Below are 14,348 nucleotides of genomic sequence, written 5' to 3'. Positions count from 1 at the left end.
ATTTTAAATTACAATTCTCTTAAAATTTATGTTACTTTTTAGAATATTCAGGACAATAAAAAAAATTACAATTCTTGAGTCTCAGGATTTGCAACCTAGCCCAGAGACTATTTGATTTTCTGGCTAGGACACAAAAACAAAATACAATACTCCCCTCCTTCTAAAAAAAAAAATCGTTTTTCCTCCTAAAATCAAAAAAGTACTTTGCACTTAAGAAAACAAGATGACAAGCAATTGTAGCTTATTTTCCTTTATTATCCCAAAATATCTGTGCGAATGGGACAATGTCGCAAAACAAGGCAGAAATCTGTAGCCAAGTACGTCTCACTCAGAGGAAAGAACTGATTGGACAGAAGGCACCAGAAATTGCATTTTGTTGGGTTACATGTAAACAGGAAATGGGGGGAAAGATTCACGAAAGAGAAAGGAACTTGCACCGTCATTTCATTGCCACATCCTGAGGATGAAGAATGGCCTTGCTCGCTGCTGATGCTCCATCTGCACCTTACATTGTAGTGTAAACTGCACCTGACGCTAAGAAGACAAATACCCACACAGCAACTATGCAGAAGGGTATGAAAAGGAATTGAGATTGATCTAAGCCCGCAGGTCCTCTTTCCCTCATAGCTCCCAAGGGCATCTTGTTTGGCAGTGCCTTGCAAATGACCTGCTCGTCAACTGATTAGTGGAAAAGTCAAATCCTAAAAAGCTCGGTGAATACATTTTGCTTCTGTCATGCTCTTCAATCAGATGACTTGGATGGGTCCAGGGGTGGAGGGACGTACCACATCTGGCCTGTCTTCTTAGGTGATGACGGTGGGTGCACTGCGTCCCGTCCTCTCCTGCAGCTGGGACACTTTGAGAGCAATGGAAATAAGGGGGGCCAACATGACCTGAGGAAGACATAGAGAGAAGCTTTTCCATCACTTCCTCTAAACACAGATGCTTAGCTCCAAAAGCATATGTCTGTCTGCCCACTTCCAGGTCTCCAAGGCTCCTCAAACTCCAGAAGTCCAAAAACAAACACATGTTATATCACCCAATACCTAGTTCCAGCAGTTTCTATTTCAGTGGCTCAACACCACTGTCTTTCATGTAAAGTGAACAAGTAGGAGTTGCTCCTGACATCTTCCTCTGCATTTTCCCCATGCCCAGTCCATGAGCAGGCCTAAGTGTCTTTTCTCCGCTAAATCTCTCTCCACGGCCCCCTTTTCTCTCCACTCTCCAGCTGTAACTCTTGCTAAGTCAATATCCTCTCTCTTACCTGGAGCAGTGAGTGCCTCCACATCCACTTGTGCATCTTCCAATTTCTTTCCCACACTGTACCCAATGGGATTGATATGGTTTGGTTCTGTGTCCCTACTCAAATCTCATCTTGTAGCTCCCATAATTCCCAAGTGTTGTGGGAGAGACCCAGTGGGAGATGATTGAATCATGGGGGTGGTCTTCTCTGTGCTGTTCTCATGCTAGTGAAAGGGTCTCATGAAATCTAATGGTTTTAAAAACAGGAGTTTCCCTGCACAATTTCTCTCTTTTGCCTGCTGCCATTCATGCAAGATATGACTTGCTCCTTCTTGCCTTCCACCATGATTGTGAGGCTTCCCCAGCCACGTGAACTGTAAGTCCAATTAAACCTCTTTCTTTTGTAAATTGCCCAGTCTCGGGTATGTCTTTATCAGCAGTGTGAAAACAGACTAACACAGGAATCTTTTTTTTTTTTTTGAGACGGAGTTTTGCTCTTGTTGTTTAGGCTGGAGTGCAATGGTGCAATCTTGGCTCACCGCGATCTCCGCCTTCCAGGTTCAAGAGATTCTCCTGCCTCAGCGTCTCTAGTAACTGGGATTACAGGCATGAGCCAGCATGCCTGGCTAATTTTGTATTTTTAGTAGAGATGGGGTTTCTCCATGTTGGTCAGGCTGGTCTTGAACTCGCGACCTCAGGTGATCTGCTGCCTCCCAAAGTGCTGGGATTACAGGCGTGAGCCACGGTGCTCAGCCTAATACAGGAATCTTTAAAAATGCAACAACCCCTCCCCACATCTACTTCTTGCTTAAAGGAAAAAAAAAAAAAAAAAGAATTGTGTTGCTTAAGTAAACAAATGCTTTCAATATTTAAAAAAAAAAAAAACGAATAATCTAGTTGAACTGCCCATTTTACAGATGAGAAAATTGATACCCAAAGAGATGAAGTAATTTGACTAAATGACTCAATAGCAGAGCTAGGAGTAGTACATTTTCTACTGCTGATTGCTACTTTTTCTTGTCTAAATCTCCACCAATTCATTATACCTGGATGAGGAGAATCAGCTCCACCTGCTGAAACTGCCACGTGCCATTCCCCTTAGGGCTTGGGCAGTCCCCACAAAGTGTTGATGGCCTAGCAGCTGCAAAATAAGGGAAGGCAGCTCCCCGGCCAGATGGTGATACACCTGGGCATTGTGGGATCCTCACACTATTCACTGCCATCCCACCTCCCAAGGACTGTGGTTCAGAGGAAACAAATTTCATTCATTCTTTGCATCTACCATGTGCCAAGCATTAATCTTGATGATCAAAAGACAAGTAACCACAATTTCCTTTTTCCTTTTCTCTTGTGCTATTAAGTGTCTATAATGCAGACCCCATTGCCTTTGGTTGAAGTTTTAGGGATGCCTACAACACAACAGGGTACTAGTGATGACTGAAACTGGGGCCTGGCCACTGGAAACAATGTAAAAGTGAAACATTCTCTCATCTCCCGCTTTATGTAATAAAAGCAACTATACTACTCATGGAGGTACCTACAGTGGTCAAATTCAGACACAGGAAGGAGAAAGGTGATACCAGGGATTGAGAAAAGGGAGAAGTGGGGAGGCGCTGTTCAATGGGTATAGAGTTTTAGTTTTGGGGAAAAAAAGTTTTAGAGATACGTTGGACAACAATATGAATATGTACAACATTACTAAACTGTACACTTAAAAGTAGCTATAATAGCGAATTTTATGTTATGCTTAAAATTAGACTAAAATAACTATGAGAGCTGCTTATTCTGAAAAGCATCCTTCTCATATGGTATATGCCAGCCACAGTGTTTAAACATTTTGCATTTATCATCTCCTTAAATCCCAGTAACAACTGGATGAAGTAGGTATTACTCTGCCATTTGACAGACAAGGAAACCAAGACTCATAACATTGTAACGACTTACCCAGGGACACACAGTTATTAAGTGGCAGGAATAGAATTTAAAACAAGTACTCTCTAACCCCAAAACCTTTGCCCAAAACCACTTTGCCCAAAACCACTTTGCCAGGGGTTTCCAAATGAGTTTCACAGGATTTTAATTAGGTGTTAGAAGAAAAAAGGCTTTGTGGAAAAATGAGCATGGCAAATGCCATTTATTTTATTTTACTTTCAATTTTTTAATAAAAATTGTTTATGTTTAAGGTATATAATATGATGTCTTGATATACAAATACATGTGAACTGATTACTAGAGTCAAGTCAACTAACATATCAATCTTGTCACTTACTTACCTTTTTTGTTGTGGTGATGCTAGTGAGAACAATTAAGATCTACTCTCCTAGTACATTTCAAGTGTTATTCATTATAGCCATCATGTTGTACATTCCATCTCTAGAACTGCTTCATCCTACAAAACTGAAATTTTGTACCCTTTGGACCAACATCTCTCCATTTTCCCCATCCACTAGCCCCTAGTAAGCCCCTTTCTACTCTGTTTCTATGAGTTTCACTGTTTTTAGATCCCACATACTAGTGAAATCACGCAGTATTTGCCTCCCTGTACCTGCCTTATTTCGCTTAGCGTAATATCCTCCAGGTTCATCCACGTTGCTGCAAATGGCAAGACTGGCAAGACTTTGGTTCTTGTTGTTTTAAGGCAGAATAGTTTTCCACTGTGGTATAAACACACACACACACACACACATATATATATCTCACAATTTCTTCATCCATCTGTAGATGTGCACTTAGGTTGGTTCTATATCTTGACTATTGTGAACAATACTGAATGAACAAGAGAGAACAGATATCTCTTTGACATATTTATTTCAGTTCCTCTGAATATATATCCAGAAGAGGGATACTGGATCATATATTAGTATTAAAAAATTTTTAACTTTTTGAAGAACCTCCATACTTTTGGTTATTCCAAAATAGCTCTACCAACTTACATTCCCGCCAATAGCGTCTGAGGGTTCCCTTTTCTCCACATCCTTGCCAACGCTTGTTATCTTTTCTATCCTTGAGAATGGCCATCCTAACAGGTGTGAGGTGACAGTTCACTGTGGTTTTGATTTTCATTTTCCTGACGATTAGTGATATGGACCACCTGTTGGCCATTTGTATGTTTTCTTTGGAGAAATGTCCTTCAGCAAATGCTATTAAACAGTTACCTTTACTGCAAGTCTTCTTGGCACCCTCTTTTTTTCTTTCCTTTTCTTTTTTTAGAGATGGGGTCTTGCTATGTCACCAGGCTGAAGTGCAGTGGCTATTCACAGGTGTGATCCCACTACTCATCAGCATGGGAGTTTTGACCTGCTCTGTTTCCAACTTGGGCCTGTTTGCCCCTCCTTATGCAACCTGGTGGTTCCTCTCTCCCGGGAGGCCACCATATTGATGCCAAACTTAGTGTGGACACCCTACAGGCATAGCACACTATAGCCCAGAACTCCTACGCTCAAGTGATCCTTCTGCCTCAGCTTCCTGAGTAGCTGGGACCACAGGTGTAGGCCACCATGTCCGAATTCTTGGAGACTTTATGGTGCATTGTATGCTGTGAATCACTGAGAAGGGGCTATCGTACCACAACACTGCCCCAACTTTTTTCTAGCTATGGAGCTCTGGTTGAGACGAGGATTATGAAAAACACTTAAACTCTCTCCAGCACTTCACTGCCTCCTCTTGGCTCCTCCATTTTTGGGGGTTGTCCTTCGAGTTCACTGTCCCACCCTTTGCTCCCAGAGTCCCTCCTTACTCTGATATACTTCTGAAGACTTTTGGAGGAATGGCTGAGGAACCCAGCTCACTAGGCTGCAGGTCTGCAGACTGTTCTGTGAAGACACATGAAACTATGCCTCTCCCTGTCCCCACCAAATCTAAGAACCAGTGTGTATTCTGCCCAAGCAGGTGATCAGACCAAACAAAGCAACAACAGGCTGGTGACAGAGCAGAACACCAGATGAGGGCTGACTTAAAGATCAATTATCCTGGGTTGGGTGCAGTGGCTCACACATACAATCCCAGCACTTTGGGAGGCTGAGGTAGGAGGATTACTTGAGGCTAGGAATTCACGACCAGCCTAGGCAATGTACTAAGACCTCTACCCTATAAAAAAAAAAAAAAAAAAAAATGAGCAGAGCATGGTGGCACGTGCCTGTAATCCTAGCTACTCAGGTGGCTGAGGTGGGAAGATTGTTTGAGCCCAGAAGGTGGAAGTTGCAGTGAGCTGAAATTGTGCCACTGCACTCCAGCCTGGGAAACAGAGTGAGACTCTGTCTCAAAAAAAAAAAAAAAAAAGAGACTAGTTATCCTTCTAGGCATGTAAACCTATGAACTGTTGCTTAACTTTTCTGTGCCTCAGTTTCCTTATTTGTAGCAGGGAGAATAATAGTCTAAGTTATTTGAGAATTAAATGAGTATATTTTCATAATGGGCTTACAACAGAGCTTGGCAAACCATAAATGCTCAGAAAATTGTTTATTTTTATTATTTATTTATTTTATTTTTTTGATACAAGGTCTCGGTCTTGCTCAGGCTGGAGTGCAGTGGTGTAATCTCAGCTCACTGCAGGCTTGACCTCCTGGGCTCAGGTGATCCTCCTACCTCAGCCTCCCTATTTTTATTATTATAAATTATTATCTATAATGTTGTGGACATGGAGAAAGAGACATGGAGGAAAGTGAGGACAGCTGGTACCTTGTTGAGTCATTTGAGAAGTGGGTATTGAAACACAGGCTCAAACCATCATTCCCTTGAACAGAATGAACTAACCAGGGTACAGGGCTGGGCATTACCTGGGGGTCCTGGTTAATCTTGGCAACATCCTTCTCATAGCTATCAATGTACAGCCGAATGGTGGCCCCTGCACTCCCAGTGCCGCTCAGTCGGAAGATGATTCGAGAACCATCTGTGAAAATGAGCCGTAAGCCCTGGAAAATATAAGCAGAGATTTTTTTTTCCCCATATGCTGGGAGACTGAAGGCTGGCAAATTACGAGGGGTCTATTTGGGGACGTAATTTCATCCATACTTGATCAACTGGAGGGTTAAATCCTTGATAAATGGCAGTAGCTGCACCTCGTAAGCCTGCCTTCTGTCACCCTCTCTGCATTCAGCTGATGGGTGCTTAGCTTTGGGGGGAGAAGCATTTCCAGGGTCAGGTGAGACCTGACCTCAGTGATGCTGGGTGAGGTGAGGGCTTCCCTCCTCTCCCTACTTCCCTGTGATGTATGGACTAACCATTCCAGTTTGAAGCTTAATAATGAAGCACATAAAGCTGCTAGATGCAGAAATTCAACCCCCAGATCAAGAGGGAAACATGGACCGAAGGAGCTGAAACCAGCGCAGAAGAGGTCTCAGGCAGATGAGGGGAAGGACTCTTACAAACCACTAGCAAAGGTCCTCAAAAGAGAACAGGAAGCCAGAGGTCCCAAATGGCAGAGACTGGCTATTCCCAACCTAACAAGCAGGAGCCAGTGGCCAATCTCCTGCTGATCCCTGATGACTCAAAGTGAGGTCCCTGTGCAGTGCCAAGCCCATTCTTCTCTCTGCTCCCTTCCTTTTTTCTCCCCAGCGGTATCTCTGGACATCAATTATCTTCTCACTTGGGGAAAAAAGTGTGGGATCTCTGGGGCAGATATTTCCCAGCCTAAGGGAAGAAGGCTGGGCCAGACAGTTGCCTGAGGACTCTTCAGTCTTTATGAGTCTATCCATCCTTCGTAAAAAGGAGAACCTTGCATAACGCCAAAGACTGACCAGGAAGACACTGTTCCTCACCTGCTGTTCGTCGCCAATCCCCATCTGGTGTTTAATGGTGCTATTCATTAGCGCTGATTAGTGAAGACAGCGGAAGAAATACACAGAGGACATGCTGCAGTTAGTCACCACGGGAAGGACACGGTCCATTTTCACTAACCATTTCTTGCTTTGTAGAAACACACCAAGGTTGGTCTCCTTTCCCCACAGCTTCAACTTGAAGACTCTAAAATTCTTTTCACTAAATTGCAGATGTTCTATCTACATATGTTGGATCATATTTTTCCCTTCTATCTGGTTTCACATCTAAATGCTTGGGTTTTCTGCCTGCAGAAAGTGTGGCAGCTGCTTTCTTTACAGCACAGAGAGCAGCCCTCGAGCTTAGGCCACTGACTCCCATACACACCTTTGCACTTCTCCTCCCTCCGGGCAGATGCCAGAGGCACTGCAGGGCTGGCATTTACTTTTCCTGGATTTCCCTCTGTCTCTGAAGGTTTAATTACACAAACTTCTGTCCCACTCTGCCATCCCTCAGCTCCACTCTCTCCTTTTCTACATCCCTTTCTTCCTCAACCACAGGTCTCTCTTCTAATTATCTCAGGCATAATTTACAATCATCCAAACTGGACCCAAAGTTCTCAAAGATGGCAAACAAGCACAAGGATGAGAAACCACTTGTGCTAAAAGTTGAGGAGGGGAGACTCCAGGCACTGAGGGTCGCTGTGGCCCATCCATCCATTCACTGCCTACTCCCCAGAGGGAAGCTTCCAGTAAATCCCACAGCCCGGCCCTTCCAAACCCTATGCGATGCCTTGAGAAGGACCAGGCCAAAAATCTGGGTCTATTGGAAAGAAGTAAACTGGGAGGTTGTAACAGAATCTTCATCCCCCTCTTTATTCTATTATGAATTACGAGATGAGTCTACTCTGTGACAAAAACAGGCAACAGAAGCAGAGGTATGAGAAGCTGGGAGAAAGCCTGACCCAGCCTGCAGCCTAGGGTACCTGGCATGCAGTAAGGGAAGCACTAACAATCCTGTCCACCTCTAGAGATGCTCCAGGTCCTAAACTGTGGCGTCTTGCCAGGTACTGACTGCTGTGTCAGGTGGGGTGCCAGTCATGTGCTGCGAATGATGATGCAACATTTCTAAGTCTGGGAATGCCTCATCTATTTTTCTCTTCTTTAGAAATTAGAACATATGAGAGAAACATATAAGGATAATGCCACTTACATGCTGTTACTCTGTTATAATCTGCTGACAGAAAAGAGATGAGTTGATATCTAAGTTCCCACAGTTCCCCCTCTTTCTTAGATTCTGGGGCTCCTTTTTGCATGTACAATGGACACATCATCTTGCATATAATTCCAGAGGGTGCAAAAATCCCTCTGGAGTTCAGGTTAAGGATCCCAGAATGAGGGTACCGGACAGTGCATAGAACCAGGGCATAAACCACTGTCCCAGCGAGTGCATGTGAGAGTCACGTGGGATAGCAGAAAACCAGGTAAGAACAGCTACCCTAGAAAAACACGGCAGCAAAAGAAAAATGGCCAACAGAAACTTTTTCATTTTTGCCTTGAGATGTCAGAGATGAAGTTCTGGGGAGAGTGTCCCCCACTTACACACAGGTCTGTTTCTACCTGATTTCTTGAAATGCTTCCATCCACTGGGTCGCTGTATTCAAAGTTATCGGCCTTCTCCACGGTGTAAACTTTGTCATTTGCTGAGAACTGCTTCCCCACAAAGGAGCGATCAAACATCAGGGCCTCCAAGTCCTTCATCATTTTGTTTGCACCCTCAGCTTCCACCTCCTCGTAATCGTACCTGGAAGAAGGCACGAAGTTGAGACCCACGGGCTGACTGCAGATCACACCAAGGCCTATCAGTCAGCACTTTCTTCATCATTTGTTTGGCCCTCCCCCAAAACTATCTAACTTCAGAAGAAGCTGGCAAAAAAAAAAAAAAAATACAGGCCTGTCAGCCACTGGGGATGGAACAGGCCAGGGATGAAAGGAAGGGTTTGGAGGATTTCAGGGAAGGGTTACGAGCTTCTGAATAAGCAGAAAACACCCATCTTGGCATTTCTACAGAATAAAGCTCTAAGATGTTTCAAAGGCTTTTGAAAGATGCTATCTAACATTTAATCACCACATCCTGAGGACGTAAAATGAAAAGCAATGTTATCTCTGGAGAACTCCCTTGAAAGGAGCAAGTGACTCAGGCACTTCTCCAAGCTCCCTGGGCTTCTCTAGGGTGAATGCAGGGCCTGCTCCCAGCCTAAGACCTGCCTGAGGCTGCTGAGATTTTTACTAAGGAGAGTTCCAGCTCTACAGGAGTTTCCCAAAGCAGGGCCAAGTTTTCACGGACCAGATGAAGACGCCAAACACTGACTCTTTATACCTAAAATGCCTCTTTTTAAAAAAAATTTAATTTTATTAAGATACATGTGCAGAATGTGCAGGTTTGTTATATAGGTAAACATGTGCCATGGTGGTTTGCTGCACCTGTCACCTAGGTATCAAGCCCCAAATGCGTTAGCTGTTTATCCTGATGCTCTCCCAACGTTTTTGTTTTTAGTTTTGTTTTATTTTAAGTTCCGCCTCCTTCCTTTCAGTGGGAGTGGATTTTGGTCCAAGGTCCTTTAGGTTCACCCTGACAGAGGAGGCCCAGTGTGGATGAAAAAGGGTCAAGGAAAAACGTGCATCACAAATGAAATTCTGTGAAGATGAGTTTTCCTTCAAGAATTCTTTTTGACTTCTTTCTTATGATGTTAAAGACTTGTACAGGTGGCTTTTCTTGACCTAGTGGCATATACCCTCTTGAGAGAGTTATTTTTTAGAAGCTCAAGATAGCAGAGTCTATATTTATTTGTAATCGTGAAATAGATACGATATATGCAAGATGACACCTCTGAGACATGAGAAATGCTGGGGAATTAAGGCCAGCCTATTTGGCTCCAGGATTCTATGAATCAAGGGCCAAACAGTCCTCTTAATCTTAAAGTCAGCTCTTTCCCCCAGTTAACATGATAAACAACAAGAAATTACAACCAGGTGTTTGTGCTTTACATTTTTGACCTCTGGGTGTTCCAGAGAAATGTTTTCTAAACCCTAGGCACAGAAGGGTGGAATAGAAAGAGTCTGGGTTTTGCAATCAGACAGATGAGCTATGAATTCAGCCTCTATTGGCTATTGTGTGACTACAGGGCCAGTTGCCCTATCTCTCAGAATCTCAGCTACCTTATCAGTAACTGTTTTGAGGCTAAAGTGAGACAATGCATGCAAAAGTGCCTAGCACTTTTGTTCAGTAAGTGGAAAGTATAATGGAGTTTTAACTAATCATAAATGCAGGTACTAAGGACTTGATTTGTAATCCTTGGTTAGCAGTTAATTTGATAATTAATAAAAATATGTTAAAATCGTTTTTATATGGAGGCTTGTGACTAATTCAAGGGTGTGACCCTTTCTCTGAACAACCCCTCCTAACCTTATTCTACTCTGGCTATTGTTCACCTATTAACTCATTCATTTATCTATTCAAAACATATTTATGCAGTCTCTACTATAAGTTGGGTGCTTAGGGCACAAAAACAGACATGGCCCTGTTTTTATGATACTCTAGATTCTAGAGAGTGCATGACCGCTGTTCTGAATGACCAGGTTTTTCCGTCTGTTATGAAGTAGAGATTTTTTTGCCTTGGTTCCCAGGGCTACTGTGTGGTGTCAGGTAGTTATTACTTATTCCTTCCACAAAAGAATAACGTGAGAGAGAAAGAGATCAATGGACTCGTCCAAAGTTAATAAGAGAATTCTGATTAAGGAGCTTAATTTACTTAGTTGAATTCTTTCTTGGCTATCCAGAGATCATAGACTATAAAATCTGGGATATATTTTTTAAATTGTCTAGTCTAACTCACCCATTTTGTAGAACAGGCAACTGGGGTCCAGGGAAATTATACCTATTCATTTCTTATACATAAACAATTCATCTAATATCCTTTTTATCATATTTTCTTTCTATAATTGGAATAGTGAGGTCCAGAAAAATTCTTAGATTTTTACATTAACTGGGGGAAAGGCAAATTGGAATTAGTGAAAAGTACTACTGTCAAAAAATTTTTGAATGCTTTTTAAAAATAGAAGTATGCATGATAAAGAATAATTACTAAGTATTCTAAGTATTTTGTTCACTGCTGAATTCCATGTACCTGATGGAAATCGGGTATACAGTCAATATCTGTTGAATAAATGACAGAAATATTGACCAGCACATAGCCCCTGGGGACCTATTTCACAAGGCAGGAAAGTTGATGTGGACTAAGCATAACTGTTTCTATAATTTATGAAAAAAAGTTGCTAGGCTTCCAGTACCCTAGAGTTTACAAAACATTTTCAGACTCGTTATTCATTTAATTCTTTCAACAGTTGGACTGTTATTCCCATTTCTGCAGATGACAAAACTGAGCACAGAGAAAAGCTAAATGGTTCCCCAGTCTAGTAAAGGGAAGAAATAAAATTCTAATCCATTTCTCTGAATCCAAATCCAATGTTATGATCATGTCTACCCAATGGGCACACTGAAAATGCTTATAAAGCATTTATTCTTTTGATTATATTAGCTACATTTTTAAAGCCTCACGCTTTATGGCTGACATAAAAATTGACTTCATTTCATCCCTGACCAAATTATTTTTAAAATCTCCAACTGCGAGAGGCTGGATGAATTAGGTTTTACTATCACCTAAGACAGGAGAGGCTGTGGATGTGTGAGAATTCTCTCTGCCCACTTCTCACTTTACCTTACCCCAGCTGGGCTGTGGCTCACCTGGTGAAGAAATTCCGGCCATACTTTTGCCAATGATCTTTGAGAATGTCCTCCACACTCTGCTTGCGGGTGGCTAGGATGGAGAGCCAGGCAAGGACAGCCCACAGTCCATCTTTCTCACGGATGTGGTCAGAACCTGGCAGGGGGAGAGCAAGCTGCTGTGAGAAACATGCTTTCTCCCAGTACCTGAGAAGGTACTTGATACGGTTTGGCTCTGCATCCCCACCCATATCTCATGTTGAGGGAGGGACTTGGTGGGAAGTGATTGGATCATGGGGGGCAAAGCTCCCTCTTGCTATTCTCATGATAGTAAGTGAATTCTCACGAGATCTGATTGCTTAAAAGTGCATAGCACTTCCCTCTTCACTCTCTCTCTCCTGCAGCCATGTGAAGAAGGTGCCGGCTGCCTCTTCACTGTTCTGCCATGATTATATATTTCCTGAGGCCTTCCAGCCATGGTTCCTGTACAACCTGCAGAACTGTGAGTTAATTAAACCTCTTTTCTTCATAAATTACCCAGTCTCAGATAGTTCTTTATAGCAGTGTCAGAACAGATTAATACAGGACTCAACAGTAGGTGTGCAGACCCCACTAATGGAATCACACAGGCTGACTGAGGACTTGGGTACACAGGAGGAGTCACATATTAAGTAGGCAACATGATACTGAAAAGAAATTGATGCTTCCCAAAGTGATTTAGAAATTTAAGGCAAATGTCAATAAAAATGTCAGTGAGATAATTAGGTAGATTTTGATATATCAGTTATAAAGTATTAATGTGAAGGAAAAACACAGTAGATCTTAAATGAACAAACAGCAAAAGAACATGACCATTATAAAATTTCAAAAACTCAAATAGTCTGGTAGCTTAACAGAACAAAAGAGTGCATCTGGAAACAGATCCAAGCACATATGAGGCTTGAGTATATGACAAAGGTCTCACTTCGAGGCTGTGGGAAAACAGTGGATTACTTTTTAAATGGCGTTTGGATAACTGGATAAACAGCTTTAACAAATTGTTTTCTTGGCCGGGCGCAGTGGCTCACGCCTGTAATCCCAGCACTTTGGGGAGCCGAGGCAGGCGGATCATGAGGTCAGGAGATCGAGGCCATCCTGGCTAAAACTGTGAAACCGCGCCCCCCGCCATTGTCTCTACTAAAAAATACAAAAAATTAGCCGGGTGCGGTGGTGGGCGCCTGTAGTCCCAGCTACTCAGGAGGCTGAGGCAGGAGAATGCTGTGAACCCAGGAGGCGGAGTTTGCAGTGAGCCGAGATCGCGCCACTGCACTCCAGCCTGGGCGACAGAGCAAGACTCCATCTCAAAAAAAAAAAAAAAAAAATTGTTTTTCTTCCCTATAAAACACCATAACAAAAATAATTCCAGCGCGGCGGAGCAAGATGGCCGAATAGGAACAGCTCCAGTCTTCAACTCCCAGCGCGAGCGACACAGAAGACCGGTGATTTCTGCATTTCAACTGAGGTACTGGGGTCATCTCTCTAGGGAGTGCCGGACAATCGGTGCTGGTCAGCTGCTGCAGCCTGACCAGCGTGAGCTGAAGCAGGGCGAGGCATCGCCTCACCTGGAAGCGCAAGGGGGAAGGAAATCCCTTTTCCTAGCGAGGGGAACTGAGACACACAACACCTGGAAAATCGGGTAACTCCCACCCCAATACTGCGCTTTAAGGAAACAGGCACACCAGTAGAATATATCCCATACCTGGCCCGGAGGGTCCCACGCCCACGGAGCCTCCCTCACTGCTAACACAGCCGTCTGGGGCGATCTATCCCCAAGGCAGCAGCGAGGCTGGGGGAGGGGCGCCCGCCATTGCTGAGGCTTAAGTAGGTAAACAAGACGCTGGGAAGCTCGAACTGGGTGGAGCTCACAGCAGCTCAAGGAAGCCTGCCTGTTCTGTAGACTCTACCTCTGCGGACAGCGCACAGCTGCAGTCCATTAGGGGAAAGAGCGGGGCCGTGGCAGACGCGAACGACTCTGTCTGACAGCTTTGGGGAGAGCCGTGGATCTCCTAACGTGGAGGTTGAGATCTGAGAACGGACAGACTGCCTGCTCAGGTGGGTCCCTGACCCCTGAGTAGCCTAGCTGGGAGACATCCCCCACTAGGGGCAGTCTGACACCCCACACCTCACAGGGTGGAGTCACCCCTGAGAGGAAACTTCCAAAGAAAGAATCAGACAGGTACACTCGCTGTTCAGGAATATTCTATCTTCGGCAACCTCTGCTGCTGACACCCAGGCAAACAGGGTCTGGAGTGGACCTCAAGCAATCTCCAACAGACCAACAGACAGTCCTTCTGACTGTCAAGGGAAAACTATCAAACAGGAAGGACACCTATACCAAAACCCCATCAGTACGTCACCATCATCAAAGACCAGAGACAGATAAAACCACAAAGATGGGGAAGAAGCAGGGCAGAAAAGCTGGAAATTCAAAAAATAAGAGCGCATCTCCTCCTGCAAAGGAGCGCAGCCCATCGCCAGCAACGGATCAAAGCTGGTCAGAGAATGACTTTGACGAGATGAGAGAAGAAGGC

The 14,348-nt window shown here is 43.8% G+C and overlaps 1 protein-coding gene across 1 annotated transcript in view; it reads right to left on the bottom strand.

Moving 5' to 3' along the window:
- Positions 1-234: 234 nt before the first annotated feature.
- PGM1 (phosphoglucomutase 1) overlaps positions 235-14,348 on the bottom strand; it is a 72,722-nt gene continuing 58,608 nt past the window's right edge. Inside the window, exons 8-11 of the mRNA XM_033225147.1 lie at positions 11,800-11,935; positions 8,616-8,799; positions 6,018-6,152; positions 235-893 (exon numbers count right to left, since the gene is read on the bottom strand). Of these exons, the coding sequence (XP_033081038.1) occupies positions 804-893; positions 6,018-6,152; positions 8,616-8,799; positions 11,800-11,935 (545 nt within the window). The 3' untranslated portion in view covers positions 235-803. The remainder of the gene's footprint in view (positions 894-6,017; positions 6,153-8,615; positions 8,800-11,799; positions 11,936-14,348) is intronic.

Source organism: Trachypithecus francoisi, unplaced genomic scaffold (assembly GCF_009764315.1).
Source record: "Trachypithecus francoisi isolate TF-2019V2 unplaced genomic scaffold, Tfra_2.0 Lachesis_group12, whole genome shotgun sequence".
NCBI classification, from domain to species: domain Eukaryota; kingdom Metazoa; phylum Chordata; class Mammalia; order Primates; family Cercopithecidae; genus Trachypithecus; species Trachypithecus francoisi.
This window is presented reverse-complemented; position numbering and strand designations above follow the sequence as displayed.